Source organism: Seriola aureovittata, chromosome 9 (genome assembly GCF_021018895.1).
Source record: "Seriola aureovittata isolate HTS-2021-v1 ecotype China chromosome 9, ASM2101889v1, whole genome shotgun sequence".
Lineage (NCBI taxonomy): Eukaryota > Metazoa > Chordata > Actinopteri > Carangiformes > Carangidae > Seriola > Seriola aureovittata.
In genome coordinates, this window is record NC_079372.1 from 26,361,555 (window position 1) to 26,388,736 (window position 27,182).

Genomic DNA, 27,182 nt, shown 5'->3' on the forward strand with positions numbered 1-27,182 from the left:
GAGCTCGATAACAGACTAGATGAATGAAGTGGAAATGTAGTCTGATTATCAGGCTAAACTGGTGCATGGAAATACCTGACATTACCTTTTACAGTCACATCCATTTAAAACCAGGGAGGAAGACAACAGCGAAAACGCTAATGTGACTGATATAACTGATTTACTTTAACTGATTTACCTGAGGGGTTAGTTTTTGCTTTGTTTGTTTTTTAATAATCAAAAGTTCAATATTCATTGAAAACAACATTGGACAAAATTCAGGCATAAATTAATTAATGAATTAGCTCATTTAAATTTTGTGAAGTGCCTCTACACCTGTTGCATCATCTTCCAAATTCACATATTAACCTTTGGTGGTATAATTATTTAGCTGACTGCCCATACCACTGCATTAAAAAGGAACAATGAGCCAACACCCCTGAGTCTCAACACCTACAGATTCATAAAATGTCCTGCAGCAAAAAACAAAAACACTTTCAGATGTTCAATGTTTCAGTCATAAATATACATTTATTAGAAGGATAAACCCCTGGAGATGCACCATCTCATTTCTTCCCTCTAAGCCCTGCCGATTCCTCTTATTTTCCCAGAAGAAGGGAAGAATAGATAAATAAATAAAATAATTAACAAATAAATAAATGAACACATACCCATATTAGTTAAATTTGCATGGGTTTACATGCACCATGGTGAGGTAATTTTTCCCCAAATCTATAATAGAGGTTAGGATTAGCAGCGACTGTTTTTTCTGCCATTAAAATAGCAAAAAAAAACACGGACACACCCTAAATGCACCTGCACCACGTGCTTCATAATATGAGCTTTGGATCGTTAAAATACAGCCCTGGGTGTTTTCAGGTGAATTTTCTCCATGGAAGGTAAGTAATGATCAGTGTGTGCGTTTGTTTTGTTTTGGGAATACTGGCCCAGAGAAAACTGGGATAGAGCCAAGAAAATGGAATATAAATAAGATTAGAGCAAGCAAGGATTATAAATGATACACAACAGTTTTAAGGCTTTGGTTGTGAAAGTCAAATGAGCATCATGGTTTGGATCTTTTTTTAAGACTTGCTTTTAAAAAAGCAGCTTTTTATTTGAAGTAATTCGTCTTTCATGTGTTATTCCCCACACTCTAATTTAATGTTTTGTCTTTTTAATTCTTTTCGACCCTTGTGAGATTAATTTAATTTTTCTCTTCCAATCCTGCCCTTTTCATGTTCGGCAGTTTGTGCAATCAGCATTTAGATAAATGCGATTAACAAGAAGAAGGAGTATTTTTTAATAAAACTCATTGAGCTGCAGCAGGAAGTGAACTGTGAGCTGAAGCAGTGGTAATGTCCCGCTCTGCTCAGTGAGCTGCAGACGGAGACGGCAGGACGAGCTGAACGGGAGCAACGGTTGTTTCATCTGCTGAAAACTGGGAATGACGGTTGAAATTTTTTTGGGGCTGACCCTTAACTGCAGGAGGCCGAGCAGAAATTCAGCTTCCCGCTGTGATTAAATGTTCTGAAAGTAATAACCTTCAAAATCTGTGGAGACACAGCAAGGAGGAGACGAGAGGGGAGGAGGGAGAAGGCCCTGTTCCACCAAGGCTGGATCGCAGAATTAACCTAGAACAAGGTGGAGAAAGATAAAGGAAGGAAGGAAAGAATGAAGGAAAGATGGAAAGGAAAGAAAAGAAAAGAAAAAAGCACGGAAAAAAGAAAGAGCGTGAAAGATGAAGACTATGCAAAGACAGAAAACAGACAGATGAAAGAAAGTAAGTAAGAGAAAAAATGATTGATAATCACACTGAATCGCCATTTCATTTAACTTCATTCATTCAACCTCATGTTGTGTTTGTGTTACTGTTCCCTAACCAATCGGTAACGACAGCTTCAGTCAACAGAGAAGCTACGGTGAAGGCTAGGAGCGGTTAAAGGGCCACGCCGTCAATTTTACACATGATGATCAGTTTAGTTATATTAAGTCTTCTGTTGTTGCTGAGAAAACAACCTGATGATTTGGATTACGTTTATAACATAAAACCTGTGTCATAAAATCAGGGTGTTTCGTTTGAAAAACACTGTCCTTTATCAGACGAGGAGAGTTTAATTAATGAAAAAAATTACGGAAACTAGGATCCTGTCTTTTTGGGGTTTGAGTCAAGCCAGATTTATGATTGACACAAAGGGTTAACAGCAGGTTAACCTACAGTGAGTACATGACCTTGATTGGTGAAATATCTCAACAACTGGGTAGCATGACATGGTAACCAGAGGATGGATCCCCCTCCTCCAACCCCACATGTGGGTTGACACTTTTTGGCTCTTGACATGTGACATGCCAGGTGATTGCCTATCAGAGAGCTAGTTACCTCTCATGGCTAATTTGTTTTACCAGCGTAAGGCCTGAAGTGTCATGGAACGGCTAAATGGAGAAACTAAATGACTGAGCAAATCGAATAGCTAATAGGAAAAGGAAAAGCAGCGGGGAAATGGAAATGCAAATGAAAAAGGAAATTGCCCTTTTAAATACCTGATTAAAAGCTGTATTATTAATTCAATTTGTGAATCCAGTTATTTATTTCTTTTTTCATAGTCGTTTTTTTTAAATTCCATTATTTATTCATAAATTCTTTAAAGTATTTTTAAATTATGTACTTTGACTGTTTTATATACTATTTTATGTTTTTGTGAACCCCTTCTTAATTTGAAGTATTTATCGACCGACTAATATTCAATTTCTAAATTATTTTTATAATTCCTTTTTTATTATTATTACTTTTTTATTTTATACATTTATTTATAGATTAATACGTTAAATTGAATCAGTTATTGGATCAATGAAATGCTTTATTACTATTTCTGTGGCACTTGTGTTCCTCCATAATGACCGAATACATGCAAAACATATCCCATCAGCCTCAGCTATATTTTGTTATTAGTGCTAATTAGCAAATGTTAGCATGTCAGCATACATGCCAAACAGCATGAGTGCTAATTGTGAGCTTGACGCAGTGCTGGTGTTTGCTCTGAGACCATGAAGTTGTTGTTTTGAAGTTGACATAGACCTGTAGAGCTTCGTTACTCTCATCCACACTTTCAATTTCAATTCAATTTTTCTGATACTGAAATACTGAAGTCTCCGCCTCCAAGGCTTTGATTGGCTCACTCGTTTTTCCACTGAACAGCTGTCAAATAGCACAACGCCAGACCTGTTTGAATAGGTCTGACATTTATTTACATAAAGATGGAAAGAGGCAAAAAAACATCCAAAGAAAAAAAGGAGGGGAATTTAAAGCAATGAATGAAAGGAGCGGAAGACAGAGATAGAAGAAAAGAGGGAAAGACAAAGAGAAATAAGAATTTGACTCTCAGCATCCATCTCTCTTTCACTGCCCCATTATCATTTATTTCTGTCTCTGTAATAAATTTCTTTCCCTCTCCGTCCACCCATCCATCCATCCTCCTCCCTCCCTCTCTCTCTCTCTCTCTCTCTCTCTCTCTCTCTCTCTCTCTCTCTCTCTCTCTCTCTCTCTCTCTCTGATCGGTCCATAAACATTGATTGATCAGCACAGGCAGCGGCTCACCGATCATCTCCTCCTCCGTCCCTCTTTTCTCTCTCTCTCCATTACCCTTTCTTCTCCCCCTTCATTACCTTTTCTTCACGCCATGAATCTCCTCACCTCTCTGCTCTTCTTCACCTCTTTTCATCTCTTTTTATCACCTCCTCACCTCTTTCTTTACCAGCCATTCTTTTTCTGTCCTTACAGCCTTGTCATCCTCTTCTCCTCCCTCCCTCTCTTCTGTCTTCTCCCTCCTTTTCTCTGACCTCATCTTCTCTTTTCTATTCTATCTTGTCCTCTTCCTTTTAATTTCCAGGCATCCTTACTTCCTTTTCCATTTTTTCTTTTCCTGTGATTTTTCCCTCCCCTTTCTCTTCTTCCCCGACCTTACTTCTGTTTTTCTTTCCCCTCCTTTCTTTTTCCTCCATTTGCTTTCCTTCCCCTTCTGCTTTTTCTTCCTCTCCTTCTTTCTGTTCCTTTCCTCTTTCATTTTCCCACCTTATTTCCTCCTTTCTTCTTTTCTTTTCTTCTCTCCTGACATTTTCTTTGATTTCATCTATTTTCTCTCCTTCCTTCCCCCCTTTTCTCTGTTTTCCCTCCTCTTCTATCATTCCCTCTCCTCTCCTTTTTTACTTTCTCCTTCTCCCTATTGTTTTCCTCCTCATTAACCTCTTTCAATTACTTTTCCCCACAACCTGTATATCTCCCTCTGCTCCTGTTTCCTCTTCCTCTCCTCCTCCTCCTCGTTTTCTCCTTGAAGTCGTTACACAGCAGAACGACAGCTCTGAATTTTGCAACTCCTGAATGACGGGGAGAGAGAGAGAGAGAGAGAGAGAGAGTGTGTAGCGGACAGATAAAAGATAAAACTTGAGCCCTTGAGTTAAGTGATAACATCACCCACTACACACACACACACATATAAGCACAATTCCCAATTAAACACTTCAGCGCTCGGCGTGATCTTATCTCATCAGGAGCTTGGCAGCTTTGGCAGCAGCGATCAATGCTCGTTCACCTCTGTTATACACACACACACACACACACACACACACACACACACAGACAAGCACACACATGCATGCACAAACACACACACACACACACAGAACATGCATTCAAATCCACACAAACATTATGTCTCTCGCTGTTTTTCTCTGCGACGCTCTTTCACTTTTTCCTCTTCTTCATTTTCCTTTTGCATTTTCCATCTTTCAGCCCTCGTCTCATTTTCGTTTTCCTTCCTTCCTTCGCCTCCTACAGAGCGACATATCCCTCCCTACTTTACTCTCATTTCACCTCTTCCTTTCCATTTCAGCTCGGTTCTTCCTATCTTCTCTTTTCTTCTTTCCCTCTGTATCTTCTTCTCTGCTCTTTCTTCTTGTTTTCTTTCTTTCCTCCCCTCACACTCTCCCATAATCTCACATCCTCCTCTCTCCGCGCTGGGTGTCTCACTGTGGCAGTCTAAGTAGGTCGGTGTTGACAGCTGAGCTCTACACAGACAGAGAGGAGACATTATTTCTGCTCTGTGTGGGCTTCCATACAAACACTTGCTCACTGTTTGTGGCTCAACCTGGCTGCACTCTGCAGACTCAGTATACAGATCTATGGCTGGATATAACCCCCCCCCCCCCGAAACCAGAATAACTCAGGAACTGGGTATCGGGTCCACAGGTCTTGAAATCTATGCAAAATTATTCTGGGACCCAACAGGACCTGTCAGGGCCTGTAAGGAGTCAAATTTATTTGTGTTCTCCAATGTAACCTTACTTACAGAACAATATGGGCTCTATAGGTCCACATTAGCAACAGTTCAATGTCCAGTATGAACATGAGTGATTATTAAAGCAAGCAAAACCTGTTTCTGTGATCGTCAGAAAAACTGTCCTTTGAGTTTCACTAACATTTGCCACTGATCACAGCTGAGTAATTAAGACTCTGGCAGCAAAATCTCTCAGTAAGAACTGCTCACTGACCACTATAGATAAGGTTGGATTAATGTTTCTTCATTCAAAATCTGCTTATAGGCTTGCTTTATTTGATTTTTCTAAGTAGCTGCTGCTACTTAGCTACGTAGCTCTAAGTTAGTAAAAGACTAGCCTTTGTTGAAGAATGTTTTTTCTTGTTTCTTTTTTTTGTTTTTATTTTAATATGGGAATTTGGAAATATGAAGATGCTTACCTTACTAATGTACAGTTTTATTTGAGTGGAAAGAATACTGTGTTACAGTTTGGTGTCTTTAATCGTTTGGTTTGGAGCTTTCCCGCTCTTCTTCAGTGACATTCGCTGTCATGTTAGCCAAGTTAGCTTCTCAGTGTCTCTCTGCTATTATTTTCCTCTCTCATCCTTTTCTTGATGTTGTTTTTCCAAAAACTTGTCTCTAGTACTCATTTACTTAATTTCACCAAATTAGCCAGGCCCAGTGTCAGTGTAGTAGTTTTTATACTCAAAAATAATACACATGAAAGTGTCCTTCACGAACCAAGCATAATTCATGCATGTCTATTAAAATGGAACAAGCTAAATAAGTTATATTCAAGAACCACTTTTTGTAGACTAATGTGTGTGTGTGTGTGTGTGTGTGTGTGTGTGTTTGTGTGTGTGTGTGTGTGTGTGTGTGTGTTTTTGTGAGTGCAAGTATATTATTTTTTCTTCATGTATAAATGTGTATGTATGGGATTATAGTTCCCCATGTGTGTCTGCCTGCATGTAAACAGTGTGTGTGTTTTTTTTGCTTGTGTGTATGCAGTGTACATACATGTCTGCCAGTGCATACTCTGTGTGTGTGTCTATGTATGTGTGTGTGTGCGTGCGCACCCTGGAGGGAGGAGCAGAGCCCAGGGCTGTCCTGTGTGTATTCAATGTGTTTAATTTTGAGCTTTTTGACAGCTGCATTATTCACGGACTAGCAGGAGGCTGACTGTTCTAACCTCCATCCGCCCACTGCAGGGGGCTTTTCATCTCTGCTGGGAAGGGGGGCGCTGCTCATGGTCTGACATGATGCTGGCACAGTAATGTACGCCTGTGTGGCTCCATATCACCGCTGCATTTTTAAATATTCAACAACTGTGTAACTGTTTGTAGGTAAAAACTCATAAATGATTGTGATTTGCCATATTTGTTTTGCATTGTTAAATCCTGTTGTTGTCAGGCTTACATCACTTGAGGTGTTATATGCACAAGAGAGACAAGGTGAAACTTGAGTGAATATAATAGATGAATATATCACCACTAAATATCCATGTACCTCTGTGTCAGGAACACCTGTACACCTGCTTATTCAGGCAATTGTCAGTCACTCAGCAAATCATGTGGCAGCAATGCAATGCATGAAATCCTGCAGATACAGGTCAGGAGCTTCAGTTAATGTTCACATCAAACATCAGAAAGAGGAAAAAATGATTGTTGTTGCCAGACGGGCTGGTGTGAGTATTTCTGTAACTGCTGATCGTCTGGGATTTTCACACACAACAGTTTCTAGAGTTTTTACTCAAGTTGGAGCCGAAAACTAAATAATCCAGTGAGCCGCAGTTCTGAGGGCAGAAATACCTTGTTGATGAGAGAGATCAGAGGAGAATGGCCAGACTGGTTGGAGCTGACACAAAGGCTACGGTCACTCAGATCTGTACTCTCCACAACTGTGGTGAGAACCACATCAGAATGAACAATACATCCAACCTTGAGGTGGATGAGCTACAACAGCACAAGACCACGTCAAGTTTCACTCCTGTCAGCCAAGAACAGAAATCTGAGGCTGGACAGTTGAAGACTGGAAAACAAAGTCTGGTCTGATGGATCTGGATTTCTGCTGAGGCAGCAGATGGTAGAGTCCAGAAGGATAACACCCCATGTCACAAAGCAAAAGCTTTCATGAACATAACAGATAGTTCAATGAACTTCAGTGACCTACCCGAGCTCTAGACCTGAATCCGGTAGAGCAAAGGGAGGAACTACACAGTATTAATATGGTGTTCCTAATAAAGTGCTTGTTGAGTGTATATACTGTATATAATGTATAAGCCGAATGCAAAGGATTTCAGGGATAAACAAAAGTCTTACATGGCTGTAAATTATGACATATTAACAATGAAACTCTGATATGATCGGTTTGCTATATTGGACTTGATTACGAGGCGTCCTTGACTCCAGGCTCCAAGCCAAACAGTTTTTGGCCTGTATGGTTAAAGTTTCATCATAGTAGAGCCCAATTTACATGACAGTTGTTAAATGTTAAATGTTACATACTTAACACCCCCATTTTAACCACTCGTAGTTGTTAACATGCGAACTGCTAGGAGGTTAGCATACTAGCATCAGTAAGGTAGCATCCAAACTAGGCTATTGTCCGGTTTGGATAAGTTAATGCAATTAAAACTGCTTGGTGAATTTGCGAGTAAGTTGTAAGATTGTGGTCTTGGTTAAAAGAAACCAACGTTTATGAGATTATGTGAACATGAGTTTATGTGAATGACAACCTCTTGTGTCTATGCTACTTCCACCTTTTCTACTGCGACGACATTAGTCACCAGATCACAAGACGACGCTTGTCAGGGAAACTTTGGGGAAATATCAGAAATACTCCTTGTCAGCAGCTGGAGGAGTGTGTTGGTGTTGAGTGATAACAGCTGGCAGACTGAGCTCCAGCAGGGAAAGAGAGACAAAGTAAACGAAGTTGCGCTGTAGCTTGCAACGTGGACAGACAGTGTTTTGTTAGCTCTGGTATTGAAGAGTTAGGACAACGCCGGTTTTTAAACAGATCAAAGTGACATTTGCGGTTACATTTACATTTACTCTGCTGCAGCTGAGCAGTGCAAACAGTGCACTGTTCCTACAGCATGTCCATGTTTGCAAGACGTGTGTTCGTGTTTGGAAGGTAGATCAGAGTCAGTCTGTTGGCTGCCTGTTAGCCAGTGACTGACTGCCTGCCACTGATAGAACAATGATGTTACTGCTTCATGCTAATATGGTTTAAAATGAACTGATTTGATTGGCTGCATGGGAAGAAGCTCCCATCAGCTTCATCGTTTACTTAGTACCTCTCAAACAGGACGTAGCCTAGAGGATGTAATCTGTGTGCATGTGAAAGAGCAGTTACAAAACTTGGCTGTAACTTCAGCCTCAGCTTCAGCAGCCTGAACCTGGCAACATATAACCCAGAGAGAGCTGCTGATCTGACGCCTGGACTACAGCATTTACTGAATTCATATATATCCTAGCTATTGCGCAACAGTTTCCAACCACTGTGACTCAACCAATCAAAAGAGAGAACCAGCACTTTCTGTTTCATAAGAGACATTTTATCATGGACACACACACACACATAGAGAGGCAATAAATGCCACTGATTGCTGGCGTGGTAATGGGCAGGTTGAGAGTCTCTTCAGACAAGTGATGAAGGTTAAAGAGATCTCTCTCTCTCCCTCTCTCTATCCCTCTCTCTCTCCCTCTCTCTCTCTCTCTCTCTCCCTCTCTTTGCAGGATATATAGAAATTTCCTCTCTGTGTGTGTGTGTGTGTGTGTGTGTGTGTGTGTGTGTGTCAAGCTAACAGATAAGCGGCTCGTTAAAAGCGGCTATAAATTGGTAGCGCCAATTTATCGCCGTGGAGACTGACGAGGGGGCGGGTCAGAACTCCAGACGAGCCTTTGATCAACTGCACGGACAAGTTATTAATAAACACTTGTTTCCCCTCTCTCTCTCTCTCTCTCTCTCTCTCTCTCTCTCTCTCTCTCTCTTTCTGCCTCCTTCCTGTGCTCTCCCTTCTCTCATCGATGGAGGATTTACAGTAAGGGCCTGGCTGTCAGTGATGTCACTGCGGTTAAGATGTAGAGTCATGACATCAGAAAAAACACAGAGATGCCATTAGTCTCATAAGCAATAGATATAAAATTAATCATTAGAAAATGATAAAGTGATTTAACAACCTCCTGGTGCCAACTGTCAGCTTCTATTATCAACATAGTTATTATTGGTCACATTTGTTCCTTCAGGTAAACAAATCATTAATTACAGCAGACTCTAATATCTGTTTCCTGGGCTTTGTTTATTGCCTCTCACTGTGACCTGGATTTGCGCGCCCTGATCAATTTCAAGTCAATGAGCTGTAATGATGAGAAAATTGTGGCCTGTGAATTGATGTTTTAGCGGTGACAATAGTTGTTATAATAATGATCATGATTATAAAAAATGGAAACGCTCACATCATTGAAGGCTAAGCCTCAGTCTTGTGAGGATACTTGAACTTCATGGCCATATGTGATACTTAAACATCTCATTCCAAAACAACAGATATTAATGAAGACTACACTGAAGTGCCAAAATCTGCAGTTCCTCTAATGGCCACTTGAGGCTCAGAAACCTATGCGTGCTTTATTTGCAGTTTATGGTATTAATCTGCTCTGATAATAGCCTGCACTATTTTGGGAAGACTTTCCACTTGAACCTGGTTGCAGGGATTTGCTCCCATTCAGCCACAAGAGCACTGGTCATTTCCACCAATGATGTCGAGCAATAAGGTCTAGCTCGTAGTCAGTATTCCAGCTCATCCCCAAGGTGCTGGAAGAGGTTGTTAACAAGTTCCTCCACACCAATCTGGGATAACCATTCCTTGACAGACCTGGCTTTGTGCACAAGGACATTTTCATGCTGAAGAAGCCAAGGGCCTTCGCCAAACTGTTGCCCTTTTCCCCGAGGCTTGCTGCATGGTTCTTGTGTCTTGTTTTCTCGCACACTCATCCCCAATCCTCAGTAATTAAGCAAATGAGGCATTCACAGACCCAGCAACAATTGGAGACATTGCAAGCTGCTGCAGAAGAGCCCGGCTCTACGCATTGTTTGTTGTGTGCACAGGACTGTCCTCCCATCAGCAAATACCCTGGAACAACATATGTTTACATTCAAGTCACAAAGACCTCTAGTGGCTTTATTAATTATGACTGTTGTCCATCGAGAGCAGAGGAGAAGTAATTATAGTAGGAGGAAGAGGGAAGAGGTCGGGGCTGTAACACAGGTGTCTGCTGGCCGTTTCCAGTTTTCTACCAACAGTCAACCTTGGTTTCCTTTGACCATGTATAAAATTGCCTAAAACCTAAAACCAAGCTTTTTTACTGTAACCATGACAACAAAGGTCCCCTAACTTTAACAAAGTAGTAATTTCAACTCATAGCATAGTCATAATGTTTCCTTAAGTTCAACTTCAAGTTTATAGTCATCTACATTAAAAGTGCAGATGTGCATTCAAGTGTAATGAAATGAATTTGCTGTGGCTCTCCTTCAGCCCACAGGCTATAAAGAATAAGAAATAAATAGCAGAACAGCAGGTAATAATCAATATATAAATAATCAGTCACACATAACAACAATGGTAAAATAGCAGCACTATATCCCACAATCTAAGTGTTCTTAAAAGAAATAAATACTCATCAATCAATAAACCAAGCCAAGTTGTTTTTGTGCCTCAACCTGGGTCGTTAATGTTTAAGCACTGACGAACAATGTTGTCCTGTTGGTAGAAGCGTCAGATCAGAAATCACTTCTTAACAACATGGACAAATGATGTATTATGGATTATTGTTATTGTTGTTATAGAGGATAAGATAGTGAGGTACTTGGCGCATGAACTGTTCTGAGCCCCTAAGACTTTATAACAACATCACACTGTGACTTATACTGTAGTTTCTCTTGTGAGGACAGTCTGTTCTATTACAACATTACTACTGCTACTGCTGCAGCTGCTACTTTGTGATTTTTACCCGAACACTACAGCTTCTGTACTGCCAGTACTTTTAGGAATTTGCAATGCTGTGATCTCAACACAAATCCGACCAGCCTCTGCATTATTTTTTAAGTCCTCAAACCTCCTCAACAAGCCAGTTTTCTTCTTTTCCCTCTGTCCTCGTCTTCTCAGAGTTCTGTATCACTTTCCCCAAGTTCCACCAGTCAAACCTCAGCAAACACTTTACCTAAACTTAACCAACTCTTCTGGAGCTTATTGGACGCTTTATCGTGCCTGGGTGTAAACGTTCCCTGACAGACTAAGTTCAGGTCAAAAACGTTCTCGAATGTTGAACAGACAGATAAACTGGTTACATTTAAAATACACATTTTTATGTTTTCTCCAACTGACTTTACTGAATGTATTTATTACTGTAAAATAACACTAAAAGAGCAGATACTGCATCTTACTTCTTCTCGAAATAACACTGAAAATTGTTTCATGTGGATAAACACAGCAATTTTCACTGCGTCCTGATGGGATGAACTAATGTTAAAAGAGCTGCTTCTCGACTTCTGGTGATTTGGGTTAAATTGCAAATCCCTGCCTCTGTCTGGTTCCTGCTGCCGATCGCTGCGTTTCATCCCTTGACCTGTAATATTCATTTAAAAGAGATGTAAATGAAGTGTGTGTGTAATGGTTTAATTTCCCTCTGTGTGTGTGAGTTTCTCTCCCTGGGTTCATTCTTGGTTCAACATCAGACTTGGCCACAATTCCCCAAGAGTGTATACACACACACACACACACACACACACACACACACATACATGCTCTTTTTCAGAAATGCTCAGGGTCTCAACGGTCCAACTGTGGCCTTGTAGATAGTAGAGTTTTTGGCGGAGAGGAGAGAGAAGAGGAGAGAGGAGAGAGAAGAGGAGAGAGGAGAGGAGAAAGAGGAGAGGAGAGGAGGATGAAACTTACATGGGAGGAGAAAAGAGAACTGATAGAGATAGGTGTAGAGTGAGGGAGGAGAGGATTCATATAGATTTGATAGATTGGAAGCTCGAGGCAGAGAAAACGCCGGAGGGAAGAACAAAATAAATTGGATGGAGTGAGAGAGAGAGAGAGAGAGAGAGAAAGAGTGAGAGAGAGAGAGAGAAATGAGAGAGAAAGACAATAGCTGCATGAAATTGGATTGAGAGAGAAACAAAATGAGAGATAACAAGCAAAAGAAAGGAGGCAGAAAAAGAGGAGGAGAAAGAAAAGATGAAGATAAATTGGGGGAGAAAGGAAAGAAGTACTACTGAAAAAAGGTGGAGGATGAAAGAGATAGTGGGGAAGTAAGAGAGATGAAAAGTGAGAGGCCGGAAAAAGAAAGATAAACAGATAAATGGAGAAATGAACCAACACAGATACGGAAAGAATAAATACTGTATATTTAAGAAAAACAATGAAAAAACATTAAATCAAGATCTAGACATTCGCTGCAAAAGAGATGATGAGGGAAAGAGTCTACAGCCGTGCTTGGACACAGAGGTGCTTTGAGCTAAATGCTAACATGCTAATGTTTAGCTGGTCTGATGTACACATGTACACAGGTGTTGCTGTTGGTAATGTCTGTAGTTTTCCAGACATTTCATCATAAACAAATTAAAACTTTGACCTGATGATGGCACTAGACGAAAAACGAACTTGGTGATCACCAAGTTCAGGAAAGCCTCCGTGGGGTGTGTGTGTGTGTGCATGTGTGTGTGTGTGTGTGTGTGTGTGTGCGTGTGTGCGTACGTGTTTGTGAGATCAACAATCCATCCAATAGTTGTTGAGATTTTTCAATCTGGACCAAAGTGGAGGAAGCTCTGACCAAAGCCTGATTAAAAAGACAGAGTCAGAAGAAGGTAAGACGATCAAAGAAATTAAATATAGAGACAGAGTGTGAGACACAAACAGAGGCAGACTAATAGAGAGTCACAGAGGTGGAGATGGAGAGAGAGACAGAGAGACATAGAGACTGAATGGAGGCGTGCCGGCAGTGCTTGGCCAGCAAATTATTTGCCGAGCTTCAGATTTCCAGGCTGCCTCTTTGCTGCCTGTCTGTCACTGTGTGTGTGTGTGTTTGTGTGTGTGTGTGTGTGTGCGTGTGTGTGTGTGTGTGTGTGTGTACATGAGGCACATCTCATGTGAGTCCATGTGTTTTAGGTGTGTGTAGGACTGTTGTTTGTTGCGTTTGTGCGTCCACATGCACATGTGTATCCATGCTTGTCTGTATTTTGCAGAGAATTGAAAATTGTCATATATGCTGACGTGTGTGTATATACGTGTGTGTGCGTCTGTGTGCAGTATGCATACAGTGCTGGGTTATTTTTACCCCTCTATTTAAAATCTGCTTGGGGATGCAGAAGCGCAGGAAGTGAGTGTCGTCTCACTTTTCCTCCAGCGAGCTTCATTTCTCCTCCACAACCCGTCTGTCCTGCCGTACTACTACTACTGTCTGCCATCCTCTTCACCCATGATGCATCAGCCCTTCCTTCCATACACTCTCACACTAGACACAATTCAAATGCCACATTTTTTCAGTCATCCGCAGTTCCCAACCGTTTTAGGCCCCTGACCGCTTTGTCAGATCCCTGAGTAGGTGAAATTTTTTTTTAAAAGTATAATTTTATCACTCTTAAAATCACCATCTTATCAAGTCAGTCAGTTAATCGCAGATTTCTTGCAGTGATTTGATGACCACTCACTTTTACATCTAGCTGTTCTTGTTTTTGTCATCTACATGTCTGTCCGTTATGTCCTGTGTGCCCTTCATGCCACACCTGTTTTTATTACAATGTCAGCAATAAAGGATTTTTTTTTTTAACTCTATTTTCCAAGTCATAATACAAACCAGTTTTCCATAAAGCTTCCTTGTTTTTCTGTCAAACTGTCCTCTGACATCTCTGTCTCTGTACTGCAGACCTCACACTGCAGCAGCAGGTGAAAATACAATGTGTCACAGATCTTTGAACAACCCTGCCCCTCCTCTCCTCACATCAATATCTGTCTTCAGGTTTAAAACAAAAAAAAAATACAGCAGCTCTCCACCACGGGTCAGATGACCCGCTGCAATCCTGCGACCAATCCTGTCACTGATACCAGAAAAACAACAAAACAAAACGCGTCAGAGCTGAGCGTTGACAGGTGAGGGTAAAGATGACCCTCTGGAGAACGTCGTGGTGAGGGTTCACATATTCTCCTGAAAGATGTTGCTTAGTATCTGACTCTGTTGTATCCTTGTATCTGTTTGTATTTACAGCCATGTGTGGCAGGACTGAGAAGATTGCTGCTCTAAATTATACTGAACTGAGCATCCTTCAGCATCACTGCTTCACCGACACCGCTTCAATTATACCCACAACACCTCAGTGTGAGGAACACCTTCCCTCACTGTTTCACTGTTTTTCACTTTTAAATAAATGATTACTTCTTGTATCCAAACTGTGTTTAAGGAGTGAAAAAAATGAAAAAACATCTGTCAACATCCAACAAAACTATATGTTGTGCTGGAAAATCAAATCAAACATTTTCATATTTGTCATTCACCAAGGTGAAAAACTTTCTGCTTTTTTCTATTTTTCTTTAAGGTGCAGCTATAGAGTTTGTATTTCTTTTAAAGGCTCACTTCATACAAATTACACACAGTTTTCCTGTTGTGGATTGTCCAGGGCTTTTTGCTGGACATTGTTGCAAGACATCATCATTCAATGCTCTTAGGAGTACAGATTGTATTTGGGTGGTGGCAGAACACCAAATAGGTTGTGACTGACCGTTTGTCATATTGTTTTGCATTGTAGTTGTTGACACCTGTAAATGATGATCATGTTGTTGTTTTCTGTGGTTTCCTAGGGTTACGGCCAAAGGCTTTTCAGTTTGGTCACCTGTTGCATATTGCCATCATTTTCAGACATGTGATGTTTGTTAATGTTTTTTGTGCCTGAGGATCGTATTGATCAGAATGTTGCACAGCAGTGATGAATAAAAAAGGACAGGGTGTGGATTCTACTGTTTGATGTTCTTCCCAAAGAATCGGATACACAGGAACGATAGAGGAAAAAAGTACACGCAGCACTAGTATAAATCCATCTCTGTCTCTGGCCCTCAGGTACATCCACGCCCTCTACCTGGGCGCCCAGAGCCGTTGGCACAGCAACGGGCCCCGCCGCCACTTCCACTGGCGGCTGATGTTTGAGAGCGCTGACATCACCATGCTCCGTCTCCTGGAGGCATTCCTTAAATCGGCACCACAGCTCGTCCTCCAGCTGAGCATCATGATCCACGGAAACACCGTCCTCCCTCTGCAAGGTGAGAGACGCTGTGACACGTCAGAGGAAACAGGTTTAAAGTCTCAGTCACAGATCGAAATCTGAAGCAGGAAGTCTGTAAACTTTTTAGGTATCCTTGTGTTTCCAGGTCCAAACATTAAAGTTGTTAGTGATCAAAATAACACCCAAATTGTTATAAACTGGAATCATCCTTTAAGGAAAAACTGCGCAATTTCTCTCCTCAGATGTTATTTATTGGATTTTATCAGTCATCATTTCTGATTGTTACAGAGGCTGCTGCAGAGAGAGAGGGAGAAAGGGAGAGAGAGAGAGTGAGAGAGAGAGTGTATGGTTTGTTTTATTAATCAAAAGCCCATCTGCTTCTTGTAAGAGGTGCATGAATAAAGCATAGACTCTCATACTGATATCTGCCCTCAACACACACACACACACGCACACACGCACTCTTCCTTCATTAAACATTACTGCCTCTCTCTCTCTCTCTCAAATTTAGATACACACACTCACAGTTCACGCACACTGTGTTCTGATGTACCTGGCAGCAGAGAAGTCAAGTATCAGACACATGTATGAATTGCACAAAACACACAGTCAGGGAACAAGCACACACAGTAAAACCTACAACACACACACACACACATACATGTGAGCAACAGAAAAGCTCACACACTAAGTGATGTGCATTCGCATATTTGAAAAACACACACACACACACACACAACACACCATAAACCTTAACCGTAATGTGCAATATTTCTGTCCATTTCTGGGGATCGATTAACTGTTAATGAGAATTCATGTTTTTAATTGTGCACACTCTCCCACATGGCCTGCGTTACATTACTGCTGATCAGGCTCATTGATTAATTCATAACTCAGCCAATCAAAAGAAGCATCTATCGGTGCTGCCAATTAATCATTCAAGTCATCTGTTGAGTACAAATCCCAAGCATTTGCTGGCTCCTCTTTCTCCAAATGTTGGGATTTGCTGGGCTTTCCAAGCACAACAAACTGCATCTGTCACTTTCTACCCATAATCCCCTTTGTTTTGGGTTCATTTCTTATGTAACAGCTTTGGTTTGTTTTTCTTGAGCTGGAGGCAAGGAGACCTGGTTTGATTTGTAAACTCAGGTGGGTTTAGTCAACAAGAGGCTGGTTGTTCACTGGCTGCGGTCAATTCAGATTCATTTCAGATTACGGTTGTTACCAGTTTTTATGAAAGGAAAAACTTACATTAACAAAAGTAGTAACCCTCTCCTGCAGCATGATCCTCAAGGACATTGTTGGCATGACACAGTAGTGGTAGATTAGGACACATTTTGCCACTATTATGAGTGTTTGGAACATAATGATCAACAGAAAAGTCTATTAAGCTGCATTATTTGTTCTTTTTTTCCAGTTGTGAAACTAATTATGACAAGCTTTATTTATTGGCCATTTTTCTAAACAAAAGTTACAATGTGCTTTAGAACAAAGAGCAAAACTCAAACTGACAAACACCCAAAACCGACCACTCCCAATAGACCATATTCACACGGCAACCATTTTCCTCTGACGTCACACTCAGGGCGGGAAGCTCAAATTCTGTCACAGGCACAGCCTCTTCTTATTGCTAACTTACCTGTACCCTATAGGGAGGCTCGTTTTTTACCGACAGTGGTGGTATTGTTATCCTCAACAGTGACTGAAATCAGAACAAAACTGTTTGTAGTACGTCACTTGCTTCCTGAGTGTGTCATTTAATATTACCTGGCAAAGTGAACCCTATCAGAAACGAGTAGAATAACGCTCAGTTAAAACAGTGAAAGGTTAAGTTAGCAGTGACGCACTGTATCATTGATGCAGGTTGATTATGAAACCATATAACATTAGTTAATATTTAACGTTTGCACAAGCCAGTGGATTGAGATGTCATCTGACAACTGGTTAGCTCTAACATTGACATTTATGTTTATTACAAACTTCAGGTTTGCTAGCCTAACATTAACTTAGAGTGTTTCCAGTGTGGGCCGGTCTTACCTTCAACATCGTGGATACGAGCTTCAATTCAGTAGCTGTATTTTTTATTTTTTTTTAATCCTTTTAGGTCAAAGAAAAGTGATGGTAATCAAGTCAAGTTTTTCGACCGTCTCGCCATTCTCTCATAGAATTTACTCAGAGATATTGAAGTGCTCAAGGCTTCCCACCCAAGAGAAGGCAGCCTTAAACAAAGTGGTTAGAAAAGACTGGATAAAATGCATAAAAGAAGAGGGAGCCAAATTTAACTAAGATCAGATCACTTCATGTTAAAGGTGTGATCTTTTTAGCTTTAACACTCTGTCCAAAAATGAACAAACTAATACTGGTCTATTCTGCCTCCACGAAATGGCCCACACTCATTTACTTTCTCCCACCTACTCACCTTTTAAATGTTACCAAACTGTCAGCCATAGACATGAAAGCATGACATCCCTAACTAGTCTCACAAACTCACTGTTTAAGCTTCAAGCAGTGCAGGTAGTGGCTGACTGCAAATGTTTTCCCCCTCGGGGCTTAAAATACAACCTCGTGGACTCGACTCAGCTGCTGCTGATACTGGCTCTTGTACACACTCACTGCCCTCCATACTTCCCATACAAGCCGAGCTGCAGCCCGTACACTGAAGACTGCCAAGCAGAATGAGACCTCTGGGGAGCTCTGGGGCTCGGCAGATTTGTTCACGTATCAGAGTCAGATGGTCGACTTAAAGCTTGTTAGTCTGTGGATATTACTTCTGATTCCTGCTGTCTGTGGATGTTGGAGAAGCTCCCTGTTGCAGTTTGGTTGAGTTACACAACTTTTGGTGCCTGTTAGTGTTAATAATTGTTATGCATTTTGACTTAGATACTTCTGTCATCCCCTGGGTTTTTTTTTCTGATGTGACATATGTATGAGTTTATAGAGTTCCGTTTATTTATTTTTGGGGGGATAATGAAGTGTTTTACTTCAACTCGATTGTGCCGTGTGAGTGTGCTCTGCACTCGTGTGGCCTGAGAGGTGCAGCACTCACATGAACGTACTGGCACTAGTAGAGTAACTGGGTGCCTGCCCATTCAATGCTTTACATTATTAGCTATAATATCTTTATGTCATGAAGACAGATTTACTCAGTGATAATCATAGATCAAACAAACAGTAACATTTTCAGAAGTGTTAGTGCTATTATTTGGTTTTATTCAGTCAAATAGCATCATCGACATGAACAAACATTATTTCAGGATGAAACCCCGCAGAGTTAATTTCTCAAAACTTACATTTTATTTTCAACTTCCATATATAGGCTATATATTACAAAGAAACAGAAACAAGCGTTTGCAATTGTGTGTTGTAATTGTCAATACGTTACAACATGCTGCAAATACAAGTGAGGTATAAAGTTAATTGATATTTCAATGGGATGGGACTTCATACGAAATCTTACGGACCTTAAAAAACTAACAATAACTTGGTTATTTTCAAAGAACCTTACGATCTTAGTTTTGTAAACATCAAAGTCAAATACCAGTAAGTTTTTCTACGTGGAGTGAAGACTGAAGTTCTCGCCAATTTCTTCATAGAAATGGGAATGATAAAAATTACACTGAAATGCTAAGTCAGTTCAGTTCTTTCTCTGCTCAAACTTTAATGCTTTCTCAGTGTGATTCACGGCTAATTTGAGACAAGACGGCATGGTTAAGACACATGAATGTTTAATGCGTTAAACTGTGCTCTGGGTGGCTCACACTGGGCCTCACTGCTCCGTGTGCAGGCTAACCACCATTTGACTTCCAGCTGGTTCAAGTCAGTTTGAAGGAACTAGAAGAGAAGAGTTTGTCGGTAATGATGTAGTTGACTGATAACCTTATAACTAGTAGTTATTCTCAGCATGTATCTAGTGAGCATTTTAAGGCTCTTAGTAATCATTTAGTATGAACTGATTATTTATTCATTAATTCTTAGACATTGCGCCATCTGTTGGTTGACCTGAGAGAAAGCAGCAGTCATTTTTCAGTCTGTCTGACACTATGGTTTAGACCAAAATATCTTAACAAATTTGACTAGATAAGATAAGATACTGGTCAATAAATTTGATATAAAATTTGATCCCCAGGACACATAATATGTTTGCTGATCCCCTCAACTTTTCCTTTATCACCACCATTAGGACAAAATTCCATTTTAAGATATTTCTTCATAAATTGAACAGATTGTCATAAAGTTTCCCGATCACATGCTTCCTCTCAAGAGGATTCATCCTCCTTTATATATATTATAACATTAATAATAACTGGGGTTATAATATCTGGCTTGCCATCGAAACCACTTTGGTTTTAATTCTCATGTTTATATCTGGTTTTATTAGAAGAACCATTGTATTCTATCTCAATTTATTATAATACCCGGTTTTATTATTGTAATCACTAGTCTTATCACCCACGATACTATAATGATTATTAAAAAAGATATCAGATATTTATATATATTTAAATCATTTTTAACATAAAAATATGTGATTAATCTGCATAGAATATAATTATCAATATATGCTTTGTACAGTTGGAAAATAAACTTTCATAGCCTAAACATGTAACGGTGTCATTGTTTTTAACTACTTCAACTATTACCAATAAACCTTGACTCAAGGTTAAATTACTAGCTTTTTTCAAAGATTTCAGCTATATCTTCATGGAGTTTGGTCAGTTGTCATGGTTCTCAGACCATGAGACCTATAATTGAAAAAAATTAATTTGAAAATATCTTATATACTGTTGTATACTGTTTATCAATACTCAAGCATCTGCAATACACCAACAGGGTAAATTATAATTCTGTCTTACATATATCACCAATATCACTGCCATGACCTGAGGGCTGATCAATCAGCTCCACGTTTGAGATGTTAAGGTACAATGGTTGAATCAAAGTTTACCAGTGATTAAGATTGAAACACTGTACATTGGTGTTTGTCTCTTCCTCCCCTTCTTCTTCTTATTCTCTCTCTGCCCCTCTCTTTATCTGCCCCTCCAGGTCTCTCAGCCTCGGCCTCCCTGGTCTCTCTGGCCTGGATGATCGCCTCCTACCAGAAAGTTCTCCGGGACTCCCGCGACGACAAGCTGCCCATGTCCTACAAGGCCGTGATCGCCCAAATGTTGTGGCACTTCTTCACCATCGGGGCGAGGACTGTGGCCTTTGCCCTCTTCGCCTCCGTCTTCCAGCTCTACTTTGGCATTTTCATCGTCAGCCACTGGTGCGCCATATGTGACATGATGCAAAGAGTTTAGGTCCACAGTGAGAAGTTTAGAAAATGATGAATCATAATGTGTCTTTTTAATAGTTATCAGATTAAAACTGGAGTAGTAGTAACAACAGCAACAATAGCAACAACAGCAAAATGTTTTACTTATTAAATGTGTAGATGTTTTAAAAGGTTTATTTTTTTTTATTTTTCAGGTGTGTCATGACTTTCTGGATCATCCAAGGTGAGACCGACTTTTGCATGTCCAAGTGGGAGGAGATCATCTACAACATGGTGGTGGGCATCATCTACATCTTCTGCTGGTTCAACGTCAAGGAGGGTCCCAGCCGCTTCCGCATGACCGTCTACTACTCTGTGACGCTGGCTGAGAATGTGGCACTGACCGCTGCCTGGTACACCTACCGCGGCCCGCACACCTCCGACTCCTACGCCCTGGTCGTGGTGTGTCTGGTGGCCTGCAGCTTTGCTCTGGGAACCTTTTTCATGTTGGTGTATTACTGCTGGCTGCACCCTGATGGGCCAGTTCTGGGCTCACAGTGGGGAGGCTGTGTGGATGAGGGCGTGGTGGGTGCAGGAGGGGTGGCGGGAGTGATTGATGCTTGCCTCACCCCATCACAAGGGTCCCAAACAGACATGGTCATTACCAGCCCTCCGAGGACTCTCCCCAGGACTAAAGACACAGGGGAGCCGGTTCCCGGAGAGAGAGACAGGGACAAGGAGAGAGACAGGGACAGTTGCCTGCCTGTCTTCCAGGTTCGTCCTTCCCCTTCCTCCTCTCCCGCACTCCTCCACAGGACCTCCTCTTCATCCCGTGCGCAGGAGGGCCCTGTGATCCGGATTGACCTCCCAAGAAAGCGATACCCAGCCTGGGATGCTCACTTTATTGATCGGCGCCTCCGCAAGACCATCCTGCTTCTGGAGACGTCATCAGCCGTCAGCCCCCGGATACAGTACAGGAGTAGCATGATGGGCAGCAAAGAGGTATTAGAATATGAAACAACTGTCTAAGCCAATAGGGGCTCTTAAACTTAAAAATGCAGTCTGGGACCAAGGCTCAGCCTGAGATCAGTTCTCATCCCAGGACTGCCTACACCAGGAGAAGCATGGAAAGGAGACACAGTGTCAGTCAACTCCTTTTAAGAAAAGAGGTTGTCAGAACTTGATTGTAAAATGTGAAGCGCAATCTGGGACCAAGGCTCTGCCCTTAGGACGCAGTCTGGGAGTAAGTAGCATGAATGAGCCGTGGGAAGTTAATGGAGTAACTCTGAACTGGGATAATCTTCATCTTTTCTAAAAGCTTGGAGGTGAGAAATTTAATCTCTCATCCGGGGACCAAGGAGTGTTAGATTTAGTTTCATCCTGTACGGTCATTACAACAAAGTAAAAGGATTTGAGAGCAATGAAGTTGCAGAGTCTGAGATAACTGAAAAACAGTCTGCTGCATGAACTTGAGCCGTGGACCCCGGAGACTCAACAGAGACTTACCAGGGAACGTTTAGAAACTGGCTGCTAGAGTTTGCCCGGGACATGCAATCATTTTGGTCTGGCAGCAAAATTAGACACTGGCAGTGAATAGAGACTGATTATCCAATAAATACTGCTTGAGTGATTTGCAGGTCAAAAGATGCATCAAGATCTACCTTAAAACTGGGCTGAATTTGGTTGAAAATGGAGGTCCTTTTTTCTTTTAGGAATCTAGGTTACATACAGTGTAATAGAGATGTTGTTTCAACAGCAATTAAATGAGTATATTTCAGTGTGAACCTAAACATAACTACAGGATGAATTAAAACTGTGAATGTGAATGAAAAAATGGTTATTTTAACAGAGATATCTCACCTTTCAACCAGCTATAGCCCAATTTTAACCAGTTACATACCTTTGACCTCCAAATCACAAATTAATTGCTAGTTTGGTGCATCAGGCTTCATACTGTAAGAAAAGCAATGACTTTGAAAAGTATAAACACAGAAAGTGAGAGTGAGAGATAATAATATTTTTCTTTTATCCCATCATTCTTCCAAAAGATTGCATGTCCCTACCAACATTTGCTAACCATCCTCTAAGCACTATCAGCGGTGTCTAAAGAGAAATACAGTCTCATGAGAACACAAAAATCCATCTAATGTAGGCTCACGACTCAGTCTAGGTCCAGATTGTTTCTGAAATGTAGGCCTGAGATACAAGTGATAACAGTCACCCATCCATATGTGCTACAAAAGCAGCCATAGCAAAAGTCCCACAGTTTACATCCCAGCTACACCGTCACCGACCTGAGAAAGGACTTGTTTGGAAAAAAAAATCAATCAGGACTGGTGGACGACTTCTGCAGTGGCTGCTACCATATGGCATGCTGTAACTCACCACAAACAGGCCTGTGATGTACAGTTGAATAAATACAGATGTCAGATATAAGCTATTATAATAAGCTGTAGTTAGGTGATGAATGACGTTTGGGTGAAGAAGCTTCGTTTACTCTTAAGAGTCTAAATTTCGCCCAGAGTTTTTTCGAATACATTACATATAGGGGGGTGAAGGGGGGATGTCGTGAGCAACCTCATTATGCTATGAAAACATTTTCCAGTGTTTGGTTTTTGGGGGGGAACAGTAGCTGGAAAGAAATGTTTTTAATCATGTCAACCAACCTTAAAGATTTCTAGAAGGGTTAGTTGGAATGTGAAAACCCTTGAACACATCCAGTTAGTGGTTAATACAAGAAAAAACATGTGCTTAAAAAAACTGAAAGATGCAAAATACCATGACATTTTTGCAGGCTAACTAGTTAGCAATAGCTGCTGTTTTTTGTTATAATGTATACAATGTTGACATGGATTGACCTTTCGCAAAGGTGGTGTTGTTTACAAAATGAAACCATGTACAGGCCTTTGATTCAAAGTAGTTTTTGGTAGATTCAGGTTTGGACTGAGGTCACTAGAGTGATGAAAAAAATACATCTGGTCCAACATATGCCTGGGTCCTCAGCCATATCGGGCGTCTTGCCCATATACTTCCGCATGTGGGTAGAGTCCTACTGTTATCCTCTGATATTGTCTGATAGTCTGAAGGTTTTCTGTGTGCGCACCAGAATTGGTCCAGATGTGGGAGTAGCATCTTACAATCATGCTGTATATGGGCCAGATAAGGGCAGTGGAACCAGGCGTATACTGGGCCAGAAGAAAACAAGCATGTGGCCCATGTATGGGTTGGATTTATTTTACTATCTGGACTTCAGCTGAGCCGAATCAGTTACCAACTTTAAACGCAGAACCTCCCAGGTATGAATGAGTGTTAATATCAATCAGAAGCAGCTGGATGCTGAGAAAGTCGAGCAGGGTCAGCAACAATACCTGAAGGAAGAACAGTTTAAAAAGAAAACACTAGCATCAAAGCTAACCTCTGTCCTCTGTCATATAACACAACACATTTCTCTTCGGCAGTCTCTCTTTGAAGTTTTTTTTCAAAGACATTTTTTTCCTTTAAAAGCCTTTAGGGTTAGTCTGTGCATTTAAGGTGAACTGATGTGTTATGAAGTGGGAGGTTGTTAAGTCCAGCCCAGAAACACGTAATCCGGTGTTGGTGATTATTAATAGCGATGCACTTGAAAAAAGCATGTTCATCAAAACACGTTTGATGATTTGAAATACTGTGCAGTGACAAAGGCTCCCAGTTAATGATATAATTTAACTGGTTTGTACCTTAGTAGCTGTGATGTGAAGATTTTTATGTTACAACCCAACAAGCATTTAGAAGATGTCCATGTTCAGGGGGTCACCAATTAATGGTTGACTGGCACAAGCACAAAAAACAAAATTTTATGGCACAGTAAAACCTGTTAGACTGCTATGAACTTGTGTCAAAAATATGTAAATTCTAGATATTCAACAAGCTGCTGAACATTTATGAACCTGTTACCATCTCCACCCTGATTTACAATAAGAAGAAAATCTAAACAGTTCCCTCCTGCTGTCCAGAATGGTTTTAGTTATCAATTTTATGCTGATGATGCATGTGTATAATCTGAGGTGTTACGGGGACTCCCAATGCTAAAACCTCTAGTATCATGTGGACTTTAGGTCGAAGAGCAGAGCAATCACTAAGAGCAGTTTATATACTTACTTTTCAACGATGCATTTTCATATGAGCAGCATTGTTCACGTACTTATCTATGTCTATCTGGAGGATAGGAGAAGGAGCATAGACGAGGGCCAAATTATCCCTGGCTCTTCCTTGAAAACTGAAAACTTTTTTTTTGTATCAGTGAAGATTTTGGCCTGATGTTCGTTAGGAATCATTCTCTCAGGGGGTGTTTGGTGGCCCAACGGTTACGCAACATCCATGGTTTGATAGCCGAAAAAAAAACTCTGAATGATGATGACATATATCCGCCGCGACTTTCAGGACCATGGTTGGGTTAACTTGCTCTGGAATCTGGATCAAAGTCTTCATTGATGTTACTCAGTGGTTAATGTTGAGATCAAGTCACAAACATTGGCAGAAACTTTCTGTTGTTGTCATCGTACGAGATTAATCTGCTGCTGACCTTACCTCACTGCCCACTTTTTCATGTGTCTATTTGCATCTTGCAGATATGAGAATGTGAACAATCTTAGGATACACTGAGTGGCCATCATGCACACTCGTGCGTTGCTAAAGCAAGTATATAACCTCTCTCACCCTAACAAGGTTTGTGGTTGTATGTGTGTCTCCTCTACAGGGAAGATCAGGAATACGAATTAAAAAATAATAATAATGGTAATAATACAGTTTTATTATCTGGACAGTGTTGTGTCCTGCCTGAACTTGTGGATGTTGGTACAGTGATGACAGTCACAGTCACGGCGATGTTAATGGTGCTGAAAACAATGACTCTTTGTCAAAAGTGATCATGTCAAACATGATGGGCCTGAAGGCTACGATGTACAGATGATGCATACGTTAATCTCCCAGTCATGGGCTGAGGGCAAGGCTTCGCTTTCTCTGATGAACCAGTCCTTTGTCGTTGAGGTAAAATAAGTTAAAAGTGGTTCGCTGGTTATATATTGACTTGAACTTAAACATGTTAAAAAGTGAGTTAAAAGTGAGTTAAAAAAAAACTCAAATCATCTTTTATTAATTGATGCAAGTATTTATGTTTATTTATTTTTGTATTTGTTTTATATCTATTTATCTATTGTTTACTCACTCGGTGGCCATGTCTTTGGTATGACTCTTATATTAAGATGTAAAAACTGAAAACAGATTTTTTTTTACTCATTCTATATATCTGTATATACCAGAGTGGCGCTATACTAGGACATGTGTGTATGAGTGTGTGTGCTTTGGTTTGTATGTATTGTATGTACAGTATGTATGTAAGGATGTGCTATAAGTTTTTTTGATAATGCTGCTTAAACATCCTCTGAGTGAACGAGCAGAAAAATAAACCAGTGGTGAAAATATCTATGACGATGTTAAAAAAAGAACTCAAGCTGTGCTGATAACTGTAGATGGGAACAATACTGTAGTAAACATGGTTGAACAGCCGTCGAATAAACTCCCCGGGTGTGTCTGTGTCTTTTTTGATGGTACCAGAGGTAACTACTCATATATATTTTACTTAATTGCAATGCTTAAACATAATTGTACTTTACGTGAATACTTCCAATTTGTGAAATTTGTGAAAACATTTTACATTAAATTCAGGTGCACTTTTAAAGTGATAGTTCAGGTTATTTGATGTGGGGTTGTGTGAGGAACTTATCAATAGTCAATGTATTACCTACAGTAGATTTGGATCAGCACGCTTCCAGTTTAGAGAAGCAGCCGGGGACATCTGCAAAAATTAGTTTTTTTCCACTTTAAATTATATTTTAACCGCTTTATCTCGCCATCAAACAACCCTTTCCTTTCGAACTACATTTTTCAGCCGTTAAACTACCGTATTCCTTCGCATAAGTGCACCTATACTTAGCTCTGTCTGACTGCGGAGTAATAATTGATCTAATCTACTGCAGGTATTAGACAGACCATAGATAACTACCTCACATCAAACAACCCATCACTTTAATATCAATCTAAAAAATCCTTAAAGTGTAATATATTTGGGGACATGTTGGCTTCATTTACAGGTCTCCAACAAATGAATTTCATCTTCTTTATGCTGAATTGCTGTACAGTACCCATCATCCTCCCTCAGCAGCTCTATGTCACAATCAGGAACAAAACACTGTGTCACAGTTGCTGAATTGAGATTGATCAAAAAAACGGATTTCATTTAAATTATTAAATATATCCAGCAAGTTCTACGAAGCTCAGCCTCTAACTTCAGTGCTCAATTAGCTCCATGGCAACAGACTGTAAGCCTCTCTGATTGG

At 40.6% G+C, this 27,182-nt stretch overlaps 1 protein-coding gene across 1 annotated transcript in view; it reads left to right on the forward strand.

Moving 5' to 3' along the window:
- xkr7b (XK, Kell blood group complex subunit-related family, member 7b) overlaps nt 1-26,363 on the forward strand; it is a 66,721-nt gene extending 40,358 nt beyond the window's left edge. Inside the window, exons 2-4 of the mRNA XM_056385674.1 lie at nt 15,395-15,594; nt 20,601-20,820; nt 21,024-26,363. Coding sequence (XP_056241649.1) covers nt 15,395-15,594; nt 20,601-20,820; nt 21,024-21,837 — 1,234 coding nt within the window. The 3' untranslated portion in view covers nt 21,838-26,363. The remainder of the gene's footprint in view (nt 1-15,394; nt 15,595-20,600; nt 20,821-21,023) is intronic.
- Nucleotides 26,364-27,182: the final 819 nt, after the last annotated feature.